At 41.0% G+C, this 23,367-nt stretch overlaps 1 protein-coding gene and 1 pseudogene across 1 annotated transcript in view; one reads left to right on the top strand and one right to left on the bottom strand.

The window, feature by feature from the left end:
* UBE2V1 (ubiquitin conjugating enzyme E2 V1) overlaps positions 1–22,595 on the top strand; it is a 29,664-nt gene extending 7,069 nt beyond the window's left edge. Inside the window, exons 2-4 of the mRNA XM_037810938.1 lie at positions 10,386–10,534; positions 18,948–19,073; positions 20,268–22,595. Of these exons, the coding sequence (XP_037666866.1) occupies positions 10,386–10,534; positions 18,948–19,073; positions 20,268–20,414 (422 nt within the window). The 3' untranslated portion in view covers positions 20,415–22,595. The remainder of the gene's footprint in view (positions 1–10,385; positions 10,535–18,947; positions 19,074–20,267) is intronic.
* Positions 7,391–9,412, bottom strand: LOC119515961 (annotated as a pseudogene).
* Positions 22,596–23,367: the final 772 nt, after the last annotated feature.

Raw genomic sequence — 23,367 nt, 5'->3', positions numbered from 1 at the left:
ATCTGTTATGCTTATGTTCCTCGGCATATCTGGGTTTGATTTTTAAATATATTCACTGAAATGTTTTATTTAAATTAAAGTTTCATGATTTTGAGCTTATACTCCTGCATTTAGGATCAAATGAAGTCTTTACTTGTGACTGATATGTCTGCAAGGTCTGCAGGATCTCTTAACTCCACCGCTATTTGACTTTATGTCTTTGGAGTAGCTCCTGAAGTTCTAGAACTAGATGTGGTCAGGCCATTGGGAGTTAAATGCTTTTTTGCTTTGTAGAAAATATTGATGTGTAAGCTTCGTATGCAGTTAGTAAATGGTTTGGGATATTAGTAACATGCTTTCATACACATTTATGAAACTATTTTATAGTGAAGAATCCTTTTTTTAAAACTTTATCAAAAAAAATTAAAAATAACAAATACTAAAAAAAAACAAAAACATTTCAAACAAAACCAAAACAAAGGAGAATCCTTTTACATGCATGATTTGGGTGAGAAATAATGTTTTCCCTCATTTAAAAAAGAGTTTCCCTAAAAGTCTCAGTCACATTTAATAAAAAATAAATAAAATTAGTTATCAAATCTTAATTATCCCAAAATAAAAAACCTTAGGTATCTCAATTATATGGTATTAGTGTCCAGTATCTTGGTCACAATAGATCATATTAGAGTTTACAATTGGAAAGAAAGAGATACTGCAGCTTCTTCAATGAGGAAACATTTATCGAGTACTCTTTTATGGCAGGCAGGGTAGCATACGAGATTCTGGGGAGGCAGGATTGAATGAGTCATAGCCCTGACTTGAGATGCTCAGACAGTAAGACAAGTTAAAAAAAAGGAAAGAAAGAAAAAAAATATATAGTATAGACATTGTGTTGGAGTAAAGTTATGTGGGCTGGGGAGCTCAAAGAGAACTTTGACAGGCTTCTAATTAAGATTTATATTTCTTAAGATCATTATATTCAAATTTTAATTGATAACTTTTCTTGGGCAATTTAAAATCCGTGCTAAACCCCTTTGATAATCTTTATATTAGACTCCCTTTTAATAGTTCTGTGAATATTTCCCTGCTGTATTTTCAGAAATAAACCTGAGTTAGAATTTTGTGACACTGAGGAAATAATGTCCCCAGCTAACAACCATTCATTCGTTCAGCAGACATTTGAGTGCGTACTCTGGCAAAGCACTCTTTAAGGTATTGGAGATTCTGCAGTGAACAAAACAGATGAAGTTTACTCTCATGAATCTTATATTCAAATGAGAGAGACGACAATAAACTAATGAAGTGAATATAATTAAAATGTCCAGTAGTGATGAGTGCTATGAAGAAAAAGCAAGATAAGAGAATGGGGAGTTACGGGCTGCTCAGTTTTAGGTAGGAAGATCAGGGAAGGCCTTATTTGAAGAGGTGTCTTGAGGAGAGAGGTGTCTTCCTTAGGTGAAGAATAAGGGAGCCAGCCATCCCCAGGCACCGGAACAGAAAATTCTAGAATGAGGGAACAGCTAGTGCAAAGGCAGAAAGTAAGGTTGCCTATCCAGGAGCTTAAGGGCTGGGATGACAGAAGAAGGGTGAGAGCCAGGGAAAGAGTTGCAGGAAATGATATTGGAGAAGTAGGTGGGGTTCATAGGCATGGTGAGGAGTTTGGATATATTCTCGCTGCAGTGGGGAGGCCAGTAGAGGGCTTTGAGTAGGGCAGTGATGGAATTTCATTTACCTTTAAAAGGGCTGTGGAAAATAGATTGTAGATGGAGGTGAGGTAGACTGAGGAGCCATTTAGGAAGCTAAGGTGGCATGGACTATGGAGATCGCAGTGGAAATGGTGAAAAGTGACTATATTTGGGATATATTTGAAAATGGGTTGGATATTGGTGTGAGGGAAAGATTTCTTACCATGACTCCAAGATTCTTGGCCAGAGCAATCTGGTAAATGTTTGTGTCTTATACTGAGATTGCAGAGTGGATAGTTTGTATTTGTTTTTTGAGGAGGAGTGCAAGGGAATTCAGTTCTGGAAGTGTTAATTTTGAGAGGCCTACTGGGCATCTAAATGGAGATGTCTAGGAAGCAATTAATTGGAGAGGTTATGTCTGGAAATAACCAGAGAGTTACCAGTTTATTTGCAGCCTTCATCTAAGAAGTGTAGACAGAGAAAAGTAGAGGTTGGAGGCCTGTGCCCTGAGGCCTGTCAGTCAGTGTTTGGAGGTCAAAGGTGAGGCCAAGCAGCTTGTGAGGTGGGAAGAGACCTGAGGCTAAGGGAAGCAAGAATTAAAGGAGAGAGATCAGGTGCTGCAGAGCGCGCCGGGAACTTGGGGTGGGGACTGAGAATTGACCACAGGATTTGGCTAGAGGCTGCTGTTGGTGCCCCCAAGAGGGTGACAGGTATCCTAAATTTTGGTAAGTGACTAGGTAGAGAAGCCTGATTGGAATAGGTAGATGTTAGTGAGGTGAAGACTTTCAAACAAAGAGTCTGGACCACCCTTCTGGGGTTTTTTTGCCAAGAAAGAACAAAGAAATGAGGTGGTAGCTATAAGGGGATTGTGGAGTGAGAGTTTTTTTTATTTTATGATGGCAAACACAATGTGCTGTTGGAGTTGTTTCAGTAGAAGGCTTACTGTTGCTAGGTATTGTACACCGTGCTTTGCAGGTTTCTCCTCTTTTATTCTTCTTGTTATGTATAGAGAACAGGGAGTATTGTGATCCCTGATTTACTGAGGCTCAAGGTAACTTGCACAGTCACTCAGCTAGAATGTTGTGGAGCCAGGGCTTGAGCTCAAGTCTACGCTCTTAATCCTTTGCTGAAAGGCTATAATTTCTCTAAAGTATATTCTGATTCTTCTCTGTGGGAGATAACCATTACCCTGATCTTTTTAAATTAAAGTGGCAGACCACATATCTTCATGTTCTATGATTCTATGTTTATGGCATTCAAAGATCATTTATGTGAATATACACATACAAGGAAGTATGAGTTGACTTTGTTTATATATATGTATATATATAATGAGTTTGCATACCTTTCTTTCTTTCTTTGCTTATTTTTTGGATTTTTCAACAAATATTTATCTAAAGCTTTCTGTGTGCAGGCCAGTTGTTTTTGTGTCACATTATAAACTTGGGGACTGCCACCACCATGTGCAAATTAAAGTGCTCCCTTACATTCCTTTACGTTCCTCTGCTTGCCACCGTCCAGGCCTGTAAGAATTTTGCTAACAGAGGTTCTGTCACAATATTTGCGCTAAGCAAATGCTTCTAGTTTTACACTCTGAGAAATAAGTAGCAGCACTTCTCTAGCCTGCCCCCAGCCCTTCCAGTCCTCTTAAACGCTACCCAGCAGACCTGTCTTTGTCTCATCTCCTGCCCTATTCAGAGCCTTTTGCAGCTCTTCCCACTGATGCCCTCAGCCCTCAGGATAAAGTTTAGTCCCTCTTAGTAAAGTGGCCCCTCCTCTCCCTACCCGGTCTCTCCTTCTCAGCTTCCCATAGCCCTGCCCCTCAACCAGTCAGCCCCTGCCACTGGAAGGAGGCCGTTGTGCTGACAGAGAAGTACGCCCTCCACCTCCCTTTTGTCCCAGCCATACAGTCTTCCAGTGACTTGTTCAGATCTTAGCTATTCCCCAAAACTTTCTCCACCTGCTAAAGTCTACATTATTTTCTTATGGGGGAAGTGAAAAGAAATAATGAATTAAAAAATATGTTTTGGACCTAAACAGATGTTAAGTTCAAATCTTGGCATCTCACTTGAAGCTGTGTGACGTAGGTGTCCTAACCTCTCTTAGCCCTGATTTTCTCTGCTGTGTATGGAAGCCATAATATTTGACTCTCAGGATGTTATAGGCACAAATGAGATAAAGCATGTATTATTCTCTTCCTTTCCTGAGATTCTGAAATAGAGATGGGTGATGAGGATGGGTGATGGGGATGTGGGCTTCCCAGAATAGTTTTAGCCCAGAAATTGTATGTAAACTTTTACAGGACTGCATTGGTCTGGAAAACAAAATCTTTAGCTTTCATCAAATTTCAAATGGGTTCAGGACCCCCTCCCCCAAAGGTTAAGAAACATTGTCCTGTAGTAGGTTACAATTCTTTCATACCTTTTGATACTGTTTTGTTTTATTGAATTTTGTATGTGTACATCTTGTTTCTATAGTGAGACCTTATATTCTGATGAGTATGGCCCCAATAATGTCTAACATAGTGTCGGATAAGTATTGGATAATTTTTGCATTGAAAGAAGGTGTGTGTGTGTGCAATGTTACTGATAAATTAACGTATAGGGAAATTTTGACAAATGGGTAAAAAGCCTAGCAAACTTTTTAAAAGTACAGTTCTGCAATGTGTAGTTTTTTGTTTTTTTGCTTGTAAATTTGGAGTCCTAGGAGTTCAATTTTATGCATATTAAATGCGGTGAGCCCCAGAAGGTCCCTTACCATGAAATTTATGTTTTTAAGCCCAGTAGAGTTCATTATACCAGCTAACTAGGCAGTAATTAACCACTTCTTTTTGAACTTCAGGAAAAATTAAGTGTAACATTCCACAATTTGTAAATTTTTTTTTTGTAATTCCTCATTTCTGCTAGCTGTTATTACCCCCCCAACCTTTGCTTTTAATCAGTTTTTGAGTGAAAATAATCTTGTGGCTTAGAAAACGTGAATTAAAAATCAGTGGTCTACTTAAGGAGTTATCCAGTTTGTGGACCAGTTCTTCAAGATTTAGTTAAATAAAGGTTAACAGAGTAATTAACTGCCCAGTGCCAGATCAGCACAACGTTTACCAGTATTTACTTATCCTCTGACAAAAGAAGAAAGGGTTTTAAATATTCTTTGCACTAAACTTAGAGTGTTAGGGGTGAAAGGATTTTTAAGGGTATGTGGGTGACCCTAAAGGTTGCAAAATGATGGTCCGCGAGCTGGATCTGGCCCGCAGACATTTGACCAGAGCAAAGAGCAATTGCCCTGTTAGGTAGGACATGGATTCTCTAGCTCACTTTTGCTTTTAACATTCACTGTTGCTGTAAGCTAGACATTGAAGATGTTTGCAAAACCATGCCACTCTTCTTGCTAATTTTCTTCTGTTCTTTGGAAAATATACTTATTTGATAAAACATGTCATTTACCTTAACATGCGATGGTTTATTGTTGTTAGTTTTAAATAAATAAATACATACTTTTAAAATTTCTTAGTTTTGTTTTCTAACTTGGTAAATACCAATAGGTATAACCCACATAAGCAAAGGCTCTTTGAAGTCTTCGGTAATTTTTAAGAGTATAAAGGTATAAAGGGGTCTTGAGATCAGAAACTTTTGAGAACTGCTGTTCAAATGGAAAAAATGTTTATTGTAATGTTATTGTAGGACCATTATAGTTATTCTGATATTTATATGTACATTCCAATTCCTACTTGGAACATTCCTAGACTGCCTAATAGATATTGGCCAATCCAAAGTTTTTCATTTGTTAAACTGTTTCAGAAGCCTGTTTTATAACTTGAATCAAAGTTGAATCATCTTATAATGCCCTTATTGCAATAACAACAAGCGCGATTTTGTTCCAAACACTAACCTAAAATAATTTGAACTGACCTCCTCTTACCGCTTTGGTTCATTTGTATGTATATGTGAGTTTTGCACACTTTGTTTTTAAGTAGTTGAATGTCTAATCCAACGGAAATGTCTGTTGGAAATATGTGATTAATGGCTGACATAATATTTTGCCCTAATTCACAAGTAAAAATCAAATATCAGAAAAATATAACATGAATTCACTATCTATTTGGAAAATAATAGCAATGCGTTTGTGGTATTTGGATGTTAGGATTTCCTTTTCAGATCTGGTAGTTAGATGAAACGGATGTTCACAGCCATAAGGATGTTCCTTGCTAAAATTTACAAGAAATAGCTAGGGGGATAGAAATAGTCTAGCCTGATTTTTAAGTATCTGACACATGAAAGTAGCACATTTTTTTATTTTGCCAAAAAGAGCAACTCAAAACAAAGGTCACACATTGAACTTCCAGTCAATAATGGGCTTAAGCTACAGAATCCATTTTACTTTGGCCATTGTTCAATTGACAGTCTGAATATTTGAAGAAAAAAAAAAACGGACCATTTAAAGTTAGTCATTAGGAAATACTGTCTCACTTAGGTGAGGTTCCCAGTCTTGGAGAATCTTTGGTCCTTATTGAGATGGGGTGTCATGAGTAAAACCCTGAAGAAGAGAAGGGAGCATGACTTACAGATATCTGGGGGAAGTCTTCCAGGCTGAGGGAACAGCAAGTACAAAGGCCCTGAGATGTAGACCTTTGTGTAGAGTATAGTTCTTAGATTGTTTGTTTGTTGTTTTTTTAGTTTTGTTAAGCAAATAATATGGGATCATGGTAAAAGAAATCAAAATGTAGAAAAGGAAAAAAAAAATCACCTATAATCCTTATATCCAGAGATAGCCTTTCCAACTTTCCTAAGCTTCTTAAAAGCTGTCACTTACTAGCTATGAATGAGTATCTTAAATATTCATCAGCCCTCCTATTAGGTGGCTCCTGTGCTCTTTTGGTATTCATTTTTATTAGTATAGGCTAATGAGTTATCAGTTGTAATAGTAATGCACAATGTTTTTGGTTTTTTTTGTTAAAGATTTAGATTTAACTCTTTTTGTACCAGAGTCATCATGTTCTCTGGCTTTTCCCCTCAGTTTTGTATTTGTTAGTAGAGGCTTAATGAAATATAGCGGAATAATGAATAATCCAGTTGGCGGTTCTATGGATGAAAAATGCTAGTGTTTTCCAAATGAGTCATTCAAACTATGCTATCAGGTTTTTACTGTTCCCTAGTACCATCTGTGCTTTTATTTACTTAATATTGCTCTTCAATCAACTTATTCTTTTGCTTAAATTTTATTGTAAAAAGAAACTTTTACCGTTATCACAGATGGGACATTAGTATATTACTTGCCCTTAGTAAGTTACTCTTAAAAATAAATAAATAAAATAATACATTAAATAAATAAAAACATGACTGTAAAATAAAGTGTTCACTCCCGTACCACCTAAAATCACCTCACCTACCTTCCAGTTGCTCAGACCAAAAACCTGGAAGCCACAGTTTTGACCCCTCTTTCTCTCATACTTCACAGCCAGTCTGGCAGCAGATCTTGTTAACTTAGAACTCCCAAATATCTAGAATGTGCCACTTCTCACCACCTTTGCTGCTGTCACTTTGGTCCAAGCCAGGATTATCCTTTGCCTGGATTATTGCATTGGTCTCTGAACTGCCCCTTTCCTTGCTCCCTTCAGTGTATTCCTCCCACAGCAGTCAGAGGGGTCCTGTTAAAAACAAGTCATCATGTCACACCTCTGTTCAAAACTGCAGTGGCTTCTCAATGTCACTCAGTTCCAGCTGGAGTCCTTAATCTCCTACTCCTTTTCTGTTTAGTTGATCGAAATACTCAAGTTTTCCTGCTGGACCTAGGATTGTTGTTTCACTACCAGGTTACACCTGTTTGTCAGTGTACTGGAATGCATGAACCAAATATAGTATCTCAGCCACCATCCTACCCACAGGAAGATCATTCAAAGTAGTCTGCCTTAGGATTCCTTTGTCATTAGTAATGAAGAGGACTCGAAGAGTGTGGCCTGAGTCCTGTAAATGCCATAGTCTTTTGAGATCTAATAGGGCAAATATGAAAGAAGTGGAAACCTTGTTGGCCCAAGTCATCCTCTTTTTGAGGGGTATTATTCCAGGCTCAGTGGGCAAACTGAATCAACAGAGCAGACAACCACTTCCTTGTTTACAGATCTGAATTCTTAGCTCTGTTACCAAAACTGATAATTTCAGTTTGACACACACATGTAAAATCAAGTGGAGAGAAGGAAGAAACAGGTATTTTCCATGATAGTTAACTTGAGCTCCTTAAATTCTCCATTTATCACAACATTCCTTCCCAGACAGGTACTGGTTTGGAAATCTTGGCTTTGCTGAGGTGTAGGGAGTGGTTGGCAACTAATACCTGGGACACCTTCCCTGGGTCCACCCGCGTAGAAGTGGCATTCCTTTTCACAGGTCCAGGGCCTTTTATCTGCCTGCAAAGTCCTGGTCCACAGCAAGAATGGCAGCAGTGGCAAACGCAGCCTTCAGCTCTGACCCAGAGCTGATAGCGGCAGTGGCGCTTCCATGACCACGCGAGTGCAGACATGCGTCCCTTGGCATGAGTGTGGCTTCTCCCACTGCCAGGCAGCAACAACTGCTCCTTGCTGGTTTTTGTTTTTTTTTTAATTAAATTCAGTTTTATTGAAATACATTCGCACACCATACAATCATCCATGGTATACAGTCCACTGTCCACCGTATGATAACATAGTTATGCATTCATCACCACAATCTATCTCTGAACATTTTCCTTACATCAGAAAGAACCAGAACAAGAATAAAAAATAAGAGTGAAAAAAGAGCACCAAAATCATCCCCCCATCCCACCCCATATGTCCTTTAGTTTTTATACCCATTTTTCTACTCATCCATACACTAGATAAAGGCGGTGTGATCCACAAGGTCTTCACAATCACACTGTCACCCTCTGTAATCTACATTATTATATAATTCTCTTCAGGAGTCCAGACTGCTGGGTTGGAGTTTGGTAGTTTCAGGTATTTACTTCTAGCTATTCCAATACATTAAAACCTAAGAGGTGTTATCTATATAATGCATAAGAACGTCCACCAGAGTGACCTCTCGACTCCATTTGAAATCTCTCAGCCACTGAAACTATTTTGTCTCATTTTGCATCCCCCTTTTGGTCAAGAAGATACTCTCAGTCACATGATGCCGGGTCCACATTCATCCCCGGGAGTCATATTCTGCATTGCCAGGGAGATTTACAGTCCTGGGAGTCGGGTCCCACATAGGGGGGAGGGCAGCGAGTTCACCTGTCGTCCTTGCTGGTTTTTGATACTCTAGACAAGATCCTACCTCTGGACCTTTGCACTTGCTGTTCCTTCTGCCTGGGAGGCGCTTTGCTTCTGCACCTTCCGGTCTTTAGTCAGGGCACCAGATCTCAACAAGGCTTTCTTTGTTCACCCTGTTTGAAATCGTAGCCCCTCCCCCAATACTCTATTGTAGAACACCAATATCTGTCATACTATATAGTTTACCTATTTATTTTGTTGATTATGTCTCCCACTAGAATGTAAGCTCCATGAAGGCAGGAGTTTTATTTTGCTCCCTGCATGTTCCCCTTTGCCTAGAAAAGTGCCTGACATATAGTAAGGCACTCAGGTGTTCGTTCCATCTGAAGTAGTGGTGGCATGTGTCCCATGCTTTGGGAAGTACTGAGATACACTGGGAATACCTCCCACAGTCTTCGTTCCCTCCAGTGGGTCACGTGGTAAGTGCCACTTGCCTCTGAGAGTCTGGCCAGCTGGGGCTCAGCATGCAAGGCAAAGGGAGCTTGTGATGTGTCTGGATTCTGAGTTTCTTTTACAGAAAACCATCCAAATTCCAGGGAAAGGGGGGGGCAATGGGGGAGGCAGAGATGCTCTGTGCCCAAACACTGGAAGAAAGGTGGTCTTCCCTGCCCTCCCACAGCCTCATCCCCTGTCGCATCCCAGTACCTGGGCTCTTCTCTCAAAGACACCCAGAAATGGCTCAAGCCTCAGCTGGAACTAAGGCACCATGGCTTGGACCTGTGAGATATATTCATATGGTTGCTTTTGTGAGCTGCTTACCAGGCTTTGGGATTTTTGGAAACAAATAAATCAGGAACCCACTCCCCTCTTTTAACTTTTTTGCCAGTTAAGAGAGAAACAATGGCTTAAATCCTTGAAAAATTAACTATGTGTTAAGAATTTATCCTTGAAGTAAATTTTATCCTTTGGCACTTTCAGTTGACTCTTGGTTGATCAAGGAAACACCATTTTTATTTGATATCGCTATTCCTCCTAAAGTAGTTTGAAAGTTGTTATAACAATCGAGCAAACCCTTAGCCTCAGAAAAGCATAATAAGGACAAAACAAAAGAAATAGCCTCTTCTCTTACAAGACATTTTTGTTAGCACATGATGGTTTTCATCTCAAACCAGTGACCAAGTCAACGTTTAGAAATGTAAAGTTTGTCAAAGGTTTGTGAGAGCCGTGGGCATAGGTACGGGGTGTCTTTCTAGGTTTGCTGATCCAGCACTGGTTTATTAGTCATGTCACCTGAACAGTACTGTGCATCCCCTCCACTGGTTGTGCTGATTGATACAGATAGCTTTGTTAAGAGGCAAGTTTTGAGATCCAACAAGTTGCAGCAATTTTTTTGCATTGTAGCGTCTTTATTCCCAGGTAGTGATAATGAGCAGCTGGCTCTAGGTTTACAAGTTCCCCTGGAGTTGCTAGTATCTTGAATTTCTTTCCATTTATTTTAGGAGTAAAAGTCCCTCGCAATTTCCGACTGTTGGAAGAACTCGAAGAAGGCCAGAAAGGAGTAGGAGATGGCACAGTTAGCTGGGGTCTAGAAGATGACGAAGACATGACACTTACAAGATGGACAGGGATGATAATTGGGCCTCCAAGAGTAAGCGTCGAGCTACGGCTATAAATGTCAATGTCTTAAATTCACTGTGCCTTCTTTTAAAAAAATATTAGCCTTATCATGGAGAAAGCTCACCAATGGTATATTTTCTGAAATGTGGCTATTCTTTTTTGACCAGTTTCAGTTTATATATTTGAACATCCTGTGATTCTGTTTAATCCCTTTAAATGGTAAGCAAAAGCCTGTTTAGACTCGTAGTGTAAATTTACATGACAGTATAGACAGTGAGGTTTGAGGTAAATGCATTCTCGGGTATAGTTTAGAACAACCTCATGGACTTATCGAACAAGGAGTCTCCAGGTATAACCAGCATTCCTGAAGACAGCCTATAAGCGGACTTTGGAAAACCTTCGGAGTTGTGGTTTTTATTCACTATTTGCTAATTTTGCTGTGCACCTGTAGCCTAACTCTTTGGGCCATTTGACAAAGATTTACTGCCTGCTTGGTTCGCACTGCTCTATTTCAGGCATGGTTAGGCCCAGAGCCTTTTGCAAAGAAGACCAAGAGAATGGGGATGGGAAAGGTGGCCTCTGGTTTAGAGCTTTGTGATTTATGAGAGCTCCCAGTCTTCGTAATGCTACCTGCATTTTTTTTCAAGTCACATAATAAATCCTCAAAAAATGTCATTTAATTCTCACAAGCACCCATTGTGAGGTACTAATATTGTATTATTGCATTCCATTTAACAGGTGAGGAAGGAGGCTCAGAGAAGTGACATCTCTTGTCCAAAGTCACATAACTGATAATTCCCCAACCAGCTCTGCCTGACTCCAGAGCCTGTGCTCTTAACCACTGGCTACACTGCCTCCCTCTTTGGAGTTTCCATTTGTTGCCATTATAGAATTAACCAGAGTGTCAAGTAGTAACTTGATTTAGGAGTCAAGAAATATATTCCCATAAGGGGACTCCTTTCAGACAAGCAGTAGGAGATTTTGTACCTTTCCTGCTGCTGCTTGTCCTTAACGCTCTGGTATTTATTGATTCTTCTCACTTGCTGTGTGTAGGCCCTGTGGGAAAGGGACAGGGAGGACATGGCCCAGCTGAAACAAGAAGGAGGGTCATGCTCATCAAGTGTTAGGAAAATCTGATGTTTGTGTTACACTGTCATTGACTCTCAAAACAAGTGACCAGCTTTGCCATTTAGTGTTGTTTCTTGAGTCATTTTGGTGATCCTATAGCTTTGTGGTGGAGATGGTGTTTTATATGTATTTAATCTGTTTGGGTGTTTTTCTGGGGTTTTTGTTTTGTTTTGTTTTGTTTTGTTTGGTGGTGGTGTTTTGTTCTCTCTGAAAACCAGGATTTTCTGTCTGTTAAATACTGGGGAAAGCCTAATCTGGAAATCCTTTTGTTCCATGGGGATAATTTCCTTTGTTGGCTCAGAAAGTCCATTGTATCCTGAGGGCTTCCTTTATTGCATTTCTTCTCTTCTAAGAATGGTTCCTCTTTCTTGAGGGTGGGAACTATCCTCCCCTCTTCGAAGCACCTGGAAATGGCTCACAATACGTTAGTTATTCAATAGATTTGTTGATCAACTTACTGATTTTCAGGTTCTAGCAAACTAAAAATGAACCACTGAATTCTGTTGAAATATTCTACCTAAAACACTTAAGGATTGCCCTGAATTTCAGGTTATCACTTCCCAAGGGGGGTTAGCTTTTATTGAATAACTACAGTAGGCCAGGTGCTTTCCATATGTTCTCCTTTTTTTTTTTTTGTAGTAACTGCTTTATTGAGATATAATTCACACATCTTAGAATTCACCCTTTTAAGGTATACAGTTCAGTGGTGTTTAGAATATTCAGAATTGTGAAAGCGTCACCACCATCTAATTTCAGAACATTTTCATCACCCCAAAAAGAAATCCCATACCTATCGCAGTCACTCCCCACTTCCACCTCTCCCAGCCCCTGGCAACCACTAACCCACTTTCTGTCTCTCTGGATTTGCCTGTTCTGCACATTTCATATAAATGGAATCATCCATTAAGTGGTCTTTTATAATTGACTTTTTTCACTCAGCATAATGTTTTCAAGTTTTGTCCATTTTGTAGCATGTATCAGAACTTCATTCCTTTTTATGACCAGTAATAGTCCATTGTATTTATATGTATATACCGCATTTTGTTTATCCATTCGTCTATTGAGGGACATTTGAGCTGTTTCCATTTTTTGGCTAGTATGAATAATGCTGTTACGAACATTTGTGTACAGGTTTTTATATGGACATATGTTTTCAGTTCTCTTCGGTATGTACCTAGAAGTGGAATTGCTGTATCATTTTTAAGAAAAGGAAGTCCTTGAAACCTAAAAGCAGAGCATCCCGCCCAGGTGCCCCTTGCAAAATTCTGGCAGGTGTCTATTTGTCCACACCTTTTGACATGGAGTATTTCTACTATGTCCAAAGAGTTGCTAACTGTGTGAGGTTATAGAACAGGGTTGCTCACCCTTGGCACTGACATTTTGGATCAGATAATTCTCTGTTGTGAGAGGCTGTTCTGTGTGTTGTAGGATGTTTGGCAGCATCCTTGACTTCTACTCACTAGATGCCAGTAGCAAACAATGCCACCACCACCCCATCCCCGTGCCCCCATGATTATGACAACCAAAAATGTCTGCAGACATTGCCAAATGCCCCCAGCATGCAGGGGCAGGACAGAAAAGAATCACCCCAGTTGAGAAGGACTGTTATGACTTGGGTTCTCCAAAATAGTGCTTTTGTATGTTGGTTAGAACCTGGGTGTGTGTTCATACACATACCTGAAAACACTGTGCATTTGCTTAAAAAGAACAGAACGTAGCTACAAGGGTGTGTGATGTAAAAGGAAAGTGATCCTTTCCCCAGTTCTTTGTAATCCCCAGAGAATGAAAACTGGTAAGTTTACATGTGATGTGTTTCTTCTGGCTTTTGCTAGATACACAAACATAAATATATAAACTTGTTAATAAAAATGAGACTTTGTTTTGTATAATGTTTTGCCGTTTTTCATTTGCTAGAGGGTGGACATCTTTCCGTATCAGTGCATATTGACTTAACTCTTTAAAAAGCTTTACATTATATGACTGATATATGACTATATTTTCATAAAAACTTTCAAATAATACTGTTTCTAGAGGAAGAAGTCTATTTAGTTCCCCTTAACTTTTTGTATTACTCAAGGAAAGAGAAACCATACTAGGTATTTCAGCACAGATAATTTATATAGTGAGTTGATCCAGTGAGTGTTGGACTGAAAAAGCAAAAAAGGGCACATTGCCGGAGCAGAAGACAGTCACCACCCCTTGGGTCTGGGAGAGGTTAGGGCTGTCAGTTCCAGCACTCAGAGGAGAGGGTGCCAACCTCCCACCCCTCGCTGGTTCTGTGGGGGCCCTGCGAGGCTGCTGGGGGAGGCTGAAAGACTCTGGACACTGCAACCAGCTGCTGCCACCAAGAGGAGGGCCTGATGCTGGGGTGATGCTGACGCAACAGTAAGCAAATGGGAAGAGTACGTGCTTCCTTTCTCCTTTTTCTCTTGTATTAGGATTGTGTGGTGAACTTGACAATTTAGTCTCTTGGTTGTATGTTCAGGTTAGGACTGGGATTGAATTAGAGAAATGAGCAATTCCTATTGCCTAGAGCTGGAGCTGTGGCTCCCTCAGGAGGATACCATGACTAGAGGGAGGAGGTGGAATGTCTCTGTATAAAGGACAGTTGCATCTTGCCAGACAAAAAAGCAAAAGGTACTGCTGTTGTAAGTTCAGATGTGTGTGGAAGGCTGTGTATGGATGCCAAGTCGTCAGAGGGAGGGATGGTACTGGTTATTAACTCCAAAGCCACCATTCTGTACTCTGCTGTTGGGGCTGGGGCTGGAACTCGAAATCTCCACACTGCGTTTTTTCCTTGTCAGCTGGCTTCCTGTTAGATTTTCCCAATCAGGGACACAGGAGAGAGACCGAAAGGCAGGAGGAAGGGAGAAGGGACTTACTCTTTCCTGTTTGACTGTTGTTCCTGACTGGGCCTTCATCCTGGCATCGGTTGTTGGTTCAGCCTCCATCATTTTCTGGCACTACCAGAAGCAGCCTCATTGTGCTTCCTTGGGAGGTAACTGCGGCAGCCAGGCAGTGTCCCCTTGGAGGTCTGAGTTCAATTTTTGGCACCCCTATCTCTGAGCCTCTAGGCTTGATAGGTCTGATAAACTCCTCCTGGTTCCTTTTATTCTCCCAGCCTTAATAAGTTACCTCCCTGCTTCCTGCAGTTATTACATCTGTGTTAGCTCGGGTTCCTATTTTGCTTTTTTAGGTCTCTGACATCTGTTTAAAATTCTGTTAAAATACTTAGTGTGGTTTCTTTGTTCCTGACTTATACCTCACTACCATATCCTGCTCTCCGTCCACACCTCGTTCTGTGCATTTACCTGCCTGTCTACATCCTGAGCCATTAAGATCTTCTTAGGCTCTGGAAGCTCTCACTTTTTTGAGGGCCCACCCTTCATTCTAATATAGCATGTGCCCACATTGCACATCAAATATAATTTTCATATAACTGCATAAGATCTTAACTGAGTAGAAGTTGACTTGTTGACTTAATAGTACCTTTTTTATGTATTAATTTAGATTTTGTAATTTTTTTGCACATTTTTGTAGCCAGTACTTTTTGCTTATCTCATATCTCATATATTTTAAAAATAAACTTTATTTTAGAATACTTTCAGATTTGCAGAAAAGTTGCAAAAATAGTACAGAGATTTGCATATGCCCTATACCCCATGACCCCAATTTTAGCATCTTACATTAGTACAGTACCTTGGCTGCAACTAACTAATCAGTACCAGTACATTGTTATTATTAACTAAGGTCCATACTTTTTCAGATGTACTTGTTTTTACCTTAGATCCTTTTTCTGTCCAGGATCCCATCCAAGATACTGTTACTACATTTAGTTGACATATCCCCTTAGGCTCCTCTTGGCTGTGACAGTCTCTCAGACTGTCCTTGTTTTTGATGACCTTAACAGTTTTGAGGGGCACTGGCCAGGTATTTTGTGGTAGGTCCCTCTTTGGGGGTTTCTCTAATGTTTTTCTCAGGATTAGACTGGGGTTATTGCATATATTTTTGAGGCCCAGGAAAAGCTCGGGCTCTGGAGAGTCTAATGGATGAAACAGCCCGTTCACTAAATGTGCCTGAGTTGGAGGAAGGTGTCTATTCATCTTTATAGGTGTGGGATAGGTTGTGCATATTCTGCAACTTGATGGCTTTACCAAGAGCTGTCTTCACCATGTTTCTGTGTGTGTGTGTGTTTGTAGTGGGGCTTAGCCTTTGAAAAGGCTACAAAGTATTTGATTTTATGACTTGGCCACATTTATTTACTTAGTCCCTTGCAGATAGACATTTAGATTGCTTATAATTATATTTGCTTTTGCAGACAGTGCTTCATATTGGTGGACACAAGTATGAGTCTATCTGCAGGATGTTCCTAAAAATGGACTTGCTGAGTGGAGCATGTCTGTTTTCACATTTTCTTAGGTACTGCCAAATTGCCCCACAAAGTTTAAAACATATCAACAAAGTGCAAGGTGTTTTGTGATCAAATAATGAATCTTAAGAGCAGCGATCCTCACAGAAACACACTGTTCGAGCAATTCTCCTTCAGCCACATTTCCTTTCTTTGCTGAAATGTTTTTAGCAGGTCACTGGAGCCCTCAGGAACTAAATAAAAGAGAAAACCTGTTCTACAAAAGGAAGTCTTGCTTTGGGCTTTTTAATGACCCTTCAGTTTTGATCACTTGACCTGAGGCCTTTTTTACTGTGTTTCAGTGCAGTTGCCAGTTGAACATCAGTGGTCAGAAATTCTCAATATTTCTTTTTTTTGTTTTTTATAAATTAGTCATAGCATGGATGTTTTAAAATTAGATTTCATGGTGTCAAGAGTAATGTTAAGATTCAATCTATGGAATAATCATAATCCCACTATTACTAAACTGCACACCTTCTTTAGCATTTTGATGCTGTTGTTGATAGATAGAATGATGAGTGAAATCTGATCAGTGCAGATGAGCCAGAAAACATCCCTGCAGATGAATAAATTAGTGCATCAGAGCCTCCAAAATGGGTATCAAATATTTTCAAAGACTGTTGTTTTAGTAGTTATCTTGAACCTTTATCTTGAACAATAGGAATTATGCCTGGCTTTTTTATGTAAGAAATTCTGCCTTTGGATTGTGTGACAGAATTATCAAGCATGAATGCTGGGCACACCCAGAGATGAATATTGGGCCCACTCAGTAACAGATATTGACCACATGGTAGTTGGTGGAGACCGTGCTAGGTGCTGAGGATAGATCTTTTCTAATATTTTCCATTATTCTGTATGTAAATCATGCCCTTGTTTGCTTTCTACTGGTTCTTTTTACTGGGTGAATTTTTTTCCTCTGAGGAACACCTTAATTGCAATTAGGAGCTCGGTGTCCATATTTTTAAAGTATGAAGAGCAACATTCATTCATTCAACAAACGTTTGAGTGCCAGTTCTCAGGGGGACCCTGTTGAGGCCGTGCCCTCCTTGTTCTGTGCTTAGTGAGGGAGAGCTGGCACTGAGAAGGTGCGCATTTGAGCGCTGAAGAGCTGCAGGATGGTGGGGAGCAGCCCTGGTATAGGGACCCCAAGGTGGAGAGAACTTATTGAAGAGCAGTAGGGAGACCAGATGGGCTGAACGGAGGAGAGAGGAGAATAGAAGGAGAGGAGGGCAGGAGTCGATGGGGTCAGAGCTGAGAACTTGGTCTCAGGTCACCAGAAAACCCACCATTGTCGGGGTTAAGCCAGCAGAGGGGAGACAGTTTCTAGTTTTAAAAGGTCAGTTGGGCTGCTGTGTGGAGAGCAGATAGATCATAGGGGAGCAAGAGAGGAAGCAGAGACCTGGGGTAGTTCAGAGGAGGTGACATTGGTGGCTTATACTAAGTTGGAAGCTGAGGAGATGGAGGAAAGTGGATAGATGTGTTGTCTCTTTTAGAGGTAGAAGTGATGGGACCTTCTAATGGTTAGAAGGTAGAAAGTAAGAGAAGAGGTAATCGTGGCTGGCTGCTGCTAGGTTTTGTTTTAACTAACTGGGTTAACTAACTGGGCAGTGCTCCTTCTGGGGAATAGAGGAGGAGCCAGTTGAAGAAGGGTGGAAATCCAGAATTGCATTTCAGTCTTGTTACAGTTTGGGACCCCTGTTAAGTGTATCTGAAAAGATACATTCTGAGTATCTTCATATTATATTCCAGCTTTATTGGGGACAGGCCGCTGTTTAGAATGTTTTCAAGGGTTTAAATCACATTCCTATTCCTGCTACCTATTCCCTCAAAGACCACTAGGTGTCGCTATTTACCCAGGAGCAGTTACTTGTGCAGCACAAGATTCCTTTGTTGAAGAAGGGGCACTGACACCTGAAAGGGGACTCCATAAGTGGGTAGCCCCTGCCCTCCAGGAAGCCTGTCTAGTGTGGTCTTTAACGTGGTCTTCATACAGACAAGTAATAGTGCTGTGTCTTATAGGACAGAAAGCTCCTGGATAGGTGATGTTTGAACTAGGTCTTAAAGGTGGGGCAGGGCACTCTAGGCTAAAGGAACGGCCTGGGCAAAGGCAGCGCATTGTGCTACTCAGTGAGTAGAAGTTACAGTGAAAAGTTCACTGGTGTGGGGGATTGGACTTTCCCAGTGTTTCTCAGGTGGGCACAGCTGGTGTTTAGGAATGACTGTTTTTCCCTGTGCATGCCTGGTATCCTTGGCCTCCACCTTACGCACTAACCATCAGTAATCTCTCAGGTCATCATGATTATCCTCCCCCAAACCCCCTCCCCCAAAAAAAGCCTGCAGGCTGGGGTGGTACAGCCTAGTTGGGCTCCTCTGTGCAGTGAAGTGGGGAAGCAGCTGTAATCCTTGCATTTCAAGCCCAAACCTCAGGTGTAATTTTGAAGTTCTGTAAAGCAGTTAAGCAGTAGTCTGTTCCCCACTTTGCACATAGCACTATTTAATATATTGGCTGATGTTCATGGCATGAGTGGACATTTTGCATGGCTTCCTAGAATAAAGAATGCCTTTTATACACCATTCCAGAGAGTAGGACAGGTCTGCAAAGTAAAGGAATTAACATAAGAGCAAGTCCATCTGACTGGACTTAATACTAGTTTAAAACTTTAATGATACTAGCTTAAATTTTTCTGTCCTCTTTTAATTTCTTCAAGGCCCAGAAGTCACATAAACTACTGTAGGGACTACTTACTGCTACTTTTTCATGTAACGAGTTTACATAATGGGAGCAGATGCATCAGTTCTGCAGTCAAGAATAAATTGGCATTTCAGGAGTTTTACCTTTTTGAATTCTTTATTTGTAATTGGGAGTCCACCCATTACCTGACATCTCTACCCTTATATTTTTTTTCAGACAATTTATGAAAACCGAATATACAGCCTTAAAATAGAATGTGGACCTAAATACCCAGAAGCACCCCCCTTTGTAAGATTTGTAACAAAAATTAATATGAATGGAGTTAATAGTTCTAATGGAGTGGTAAGTTGTTGTTTCTGCCCTCTCTTGTTTCTTGGGGTTCAAAATTGCTTTGTACTTTAACATTGGAGGCACTTTGGGCCTGATTCCTTAGGTCCCTTGGTTATTTGATGATAAAATCAAATCACAGTACATTTGTGTGCACATATGGGCTGTGGGCCCTGTTTCCCAGTTGTATTTAACTTTTGCTCTCCAGCACTGACTCCAAGCCAGCACTATGCTGGTCACATCAAGATAGTAACTCCTTCTGTCATCATGACACCCCATGAGGTAGGGGTGAGGAAACTGAGGCACACACAGGTGAAGGAACTTGCCCAGGGTCACACAGCTAACAACTGCTAGCTACCTTTACCTCCTCAATCTTATTTGTGGACCACTGGTGCACAGTTTTTTCCTTTTAATGGTCTTGCTTTTTAAATTGATTTTTTCCTACTGTTTTCACTACCATAAGTGGAAAGCCAGTATCACTGTCATAAAAATTAACAGCAACATAAATATTACAGAAACAAAACAATGTTAGTAAGATCTTACTTCATGTCAAGGGATTTGAGCTTGCAGCCTGCTCTTATTCAGAAGGGAGATCAGCAAGTGCTTGAGGGGTGTTAACCACATGTTAGCATCACACTGAGCCTTGGTCTTTGAGGTATTTGGAAGACTTGGAAGAAAATTGAAGAGAGATTGAAAAGTGACAAAGCCTTGTCACCATGTATTCAGTTGCATTTAGTGCTGTGCCTGAGTTCCAACTGAAGTCCTGAACTCAAGTGTTTTTGGGAAACTGCACTAACCTGAGAGAGTGTGAGTTGGTGTCGGGCCTCTGTCGCTAGAGCATGGGTCTGCCTGCTGCCATGCATGTCTTTAGAGTAGCAAAAGGCCAGTCCCTGGCAGTGGTGGCCACCCGATCTAGTAGCAGGTGATTGTGAAAGAGCCAGATTGAGTCTCGCCAAGTGTCAGGGCCATTTCTCCAGGTGACTTCTTTCTCCCAAACATTGAGGGTTTGAGGGACAAAAAGGGAAAAACAGAAAGACCGGAAGGAGGGAATTGTGCAGGTATTCTGCCTGCCAGATATCAGTTGTGTGATCAGTATGTTCACAGCTAGAAAAATGCATTTTACTCAAGTTTGTTCTGCAACGTAACCCCAGCCTGCAGCTATTCTTTTGTTTGGGAGCCTAACAGTAACTTGTGTTTCCCTTTTTGTAGGTGGACCCAAGAGCCATATCAGTGCTAGCAAAATGGCAGAATTCATATAGCATCAAAGTTGTCCTGCAAGAACTTCGGCGCCTAATGATGTCTAAAGAAAATATGAAACTCCCTCAGCCGCCTGAAGGACAGTGTTACAGCAATTAATCAAAAAGAAAAACCACAGGCCCTCCCCCCATCCCATTCAATTTAAGCAGTCTTCATTTTCCACAGTAGTAAATTTTCTAGATACGTCTTGTAGACCTCAAAGTACTGGAAAGGAAGCTCCCCTTCAAAGGCATTTTATCTTAAGATACTGTAAATGATAACTAATTTTTTGTCCATTTGAAATATATAAGTTGTGCTATAACAAATCATACTGTCAAGTGTAACCACTGTCCATGTAGTTGAACTTCTGGGATCAAGAAAGTATATTTAAATTGGTTCCCATCATAACTGGTGGGGCACATCTAACTCAACTGTGAAGAGACACATCACACAGTCACCTTGCTGCTGATTACATGGCCTGGGGTCTCTGCCTCTCCCCCTTTCCCTCCCCCTACCTTCCTCCTTCCTTCTCCCCCTACAACAGCCCTCCAGATTGGGGTGGCGTATTAGAATAGATGTGAAGGTTTCAGGTCGCAGCCTGTGGGACTACTGCTGGGTGTGTGTGGGTGCTTCATCTGCACCCCCCCAGTTTCTTTTTTTAAGTCTTAAATGACTACCCCCTTCCAAGGCATCATCCTCTCCCCACTCTCCACTGCCACCCTTGGCCGAAGAATAGATTGTAACCCCCTCTGCTCCCCTCTGAAATTGGCCTTTGATGAGGAATTCTTTCAGGGCTCTCCCCATATCTCCTCCCCACCCCCACCCGCCACCCCCAATTGAGGGGTGCTGCTTTTTCCTTCCTCCTCCTGAAGTCCCTTTCTGCACCTTCACCATCCAACGCTTTCCATGACACTTCCTTGCTTTGGCCAGAAGCCATCAGGTAAGGTTGGAAAGAGTCTCTGACCTCCCTTATTTAGTTTTGGAACCACATTTCTTTACTCTCCACCAGCCTGGGAAATGAAAATTAGGTCCTCAGCCCTGCCACCCTCTGCTGTCATCGTCAGCTGATGAATTTTTTTAGCTCAGGTTTTGATACAGTGAAAAGAACACTCACCAGGGTTTCTCAGACCTGCCAGCTCTCAAAGTCCTTGGTGGTTAAACTTGGAGAAAGGCCACATGAAGACACTTGTAAGCACACACAATCCCTCTGAATGAATTGTTTTCTTATAATTGCTTTTGCTTTTAAAAATTGAAGACATTTAAACAGGGCTCTCATTTGGTCATCCTTGCAATCCATTTGGGTCTAGTTTGGACTCTGACAACTGGAACAAAAATAACCTTGAATTCGGGGCACACTTCGGTTTTGGTGCTGCTGCCTCTGACGAGCCTCAGCAGGGGAACTCGGTGTGCACAGCAGATCCTGAAATTGGCGGGCTTGACTTCCTGACAAATTGCTGCGTTTTCCCACTTTTCTGTTCAGGACCACTAAATGCTAAAATGTGGATGCATACCGAAATAAAAGCAAGTCATTGTGTCCTAAAGGTTTTTTTTTTTTTTCTTTTCTTTTTTAATTTAGTATTTGTGTAAAACCACCTTCCGAAGCAGCAGATATCAAGTCTGAAAAATGATTGATGTTTCCATTAATCTTTTTTTTTCTGGGGAAAGCGTTAGTTCTAAGGATTTAACATCCTGTAAGTAAAGTTTAACAGTATTCCATAAGCAGCCTTTTTATTGTCAGACCATTGCCTGATTTTAATATAATAAAAAAAAAGTGTGCATTACTATTTAAGAGGCTGTGCTCTTCTTCCTCTTGGCATACTATTTTAAGAACAGAATTTAATGTTAAGGGTGCTTTGGGATTCAAACTGTTGTCCTAAGGCAGGGGTTGGTGAACTTTTTCTAGAAAGGACCTAAATTAGTAAATATTTAGACTTTGTGGGCCAAGAGGCAAAACTGAGGATATCAAGTAAGTACTTACATAACAAGAAAGAAAAAATTTTCCGCCAAATTTTTATTGGTGAAATTATAATAGTGAGTACAATCTTTTCTGTAATGTTTCAGGCCTATTAATAGGAATTCCTTTTTTTTAGGGGATAACATTTTGCTTATTTTGGGGCTCAAGGTTAGTGTTCCCTATTAAATCAGTTGTACATGTTCATCTGTAAAAATCATTCTTCATTCATGGGGCTGTACAAAAGCAGGTTGTGGGCCAGATTTGGCCCATGGACCATAGTTTGCCACCCCTGTCCTAAAAGATTATCATGAAAAAAATAAAAAATAAAAGGCTCCCCTTTGGTTTAAGTAATCTTGTGGGACTGAACCTAGTTAAGTCTGCTAGAAGTCATTATCAACTGGACTTAAGTGGCCTGTTGAGAGAAAAGCCATCACATGCATTTCTGATGTTTGAAATAAGAATTTTGATCTGATGGTTGATGATTTGTATGCCATCCTCTACGGTGTGTGTGGAGTGGGAAGGTGTCTGTGTCTATGTTTCCCTAGGATTTGAACTTGCTGCTGTGGACCCAGCCACCAACAGGCATGACCTGAGTGTCCTGGGGCCGGAGCTAGGTAGTTCCTTTCTAGCTGCTGGGGCCACACCTGGCTGTGGAGCCTAGATGTGAGAAGAGCTGACTGCAAGGAAAAGGCCTTGTTGTCCCTCCTAGGCCACCTTCGAGAAGGCCTGCCAGAATTTCTGCCAGATGGTCGTTGAATCCTCTGGAGTGAATTGCTGCCTTTCAATTCCCCTAAGGGGAACTAGGCCAAGGACATTTTCCACCCTCAGTCAACTCTCCCAAGAGAGAGGGAAGACAGGTGAGGATCTAAAACTATTTCAAATGTGGCACCTCTTCTTGGCTGAATGTCTTCCAGAGAAGACTTGACCCTGGAGCAGACACTTTTCACCTTAACACCGGCCAAACTGACCGAGCTTGGGGCTCCTCAAACGCTTTGACACTCAGAGAACCCCCTGGTGGCAGCATTGAATCTACATTCCTGTGGTTACTGTCCCCACAGCTGTCATTTGCTGTTCGTGGAAGGGTAGTGGGGAGGGGTGGGTTTACAGGTGGTCTAAAGT

This window comes from Choloepus didactylus, chromosome 19 (genome assembly GCF_015220235.1).
Source record: "Choloepus didactylus isolate mChoDid1 chromosome 19, mChoDid1.pri, whole genome shotgun sequence".
NCBI classification, from domain to species: domain Eukaryota; kingdom Metazoa; phylum Chordata; class Mammalia; order Pilosa; family Megalonychidae; genus Choloepus; species Choloepus didactylus.
This window is presented reverse-complemented; position numbering and strand designations above follow the sequence as displayed.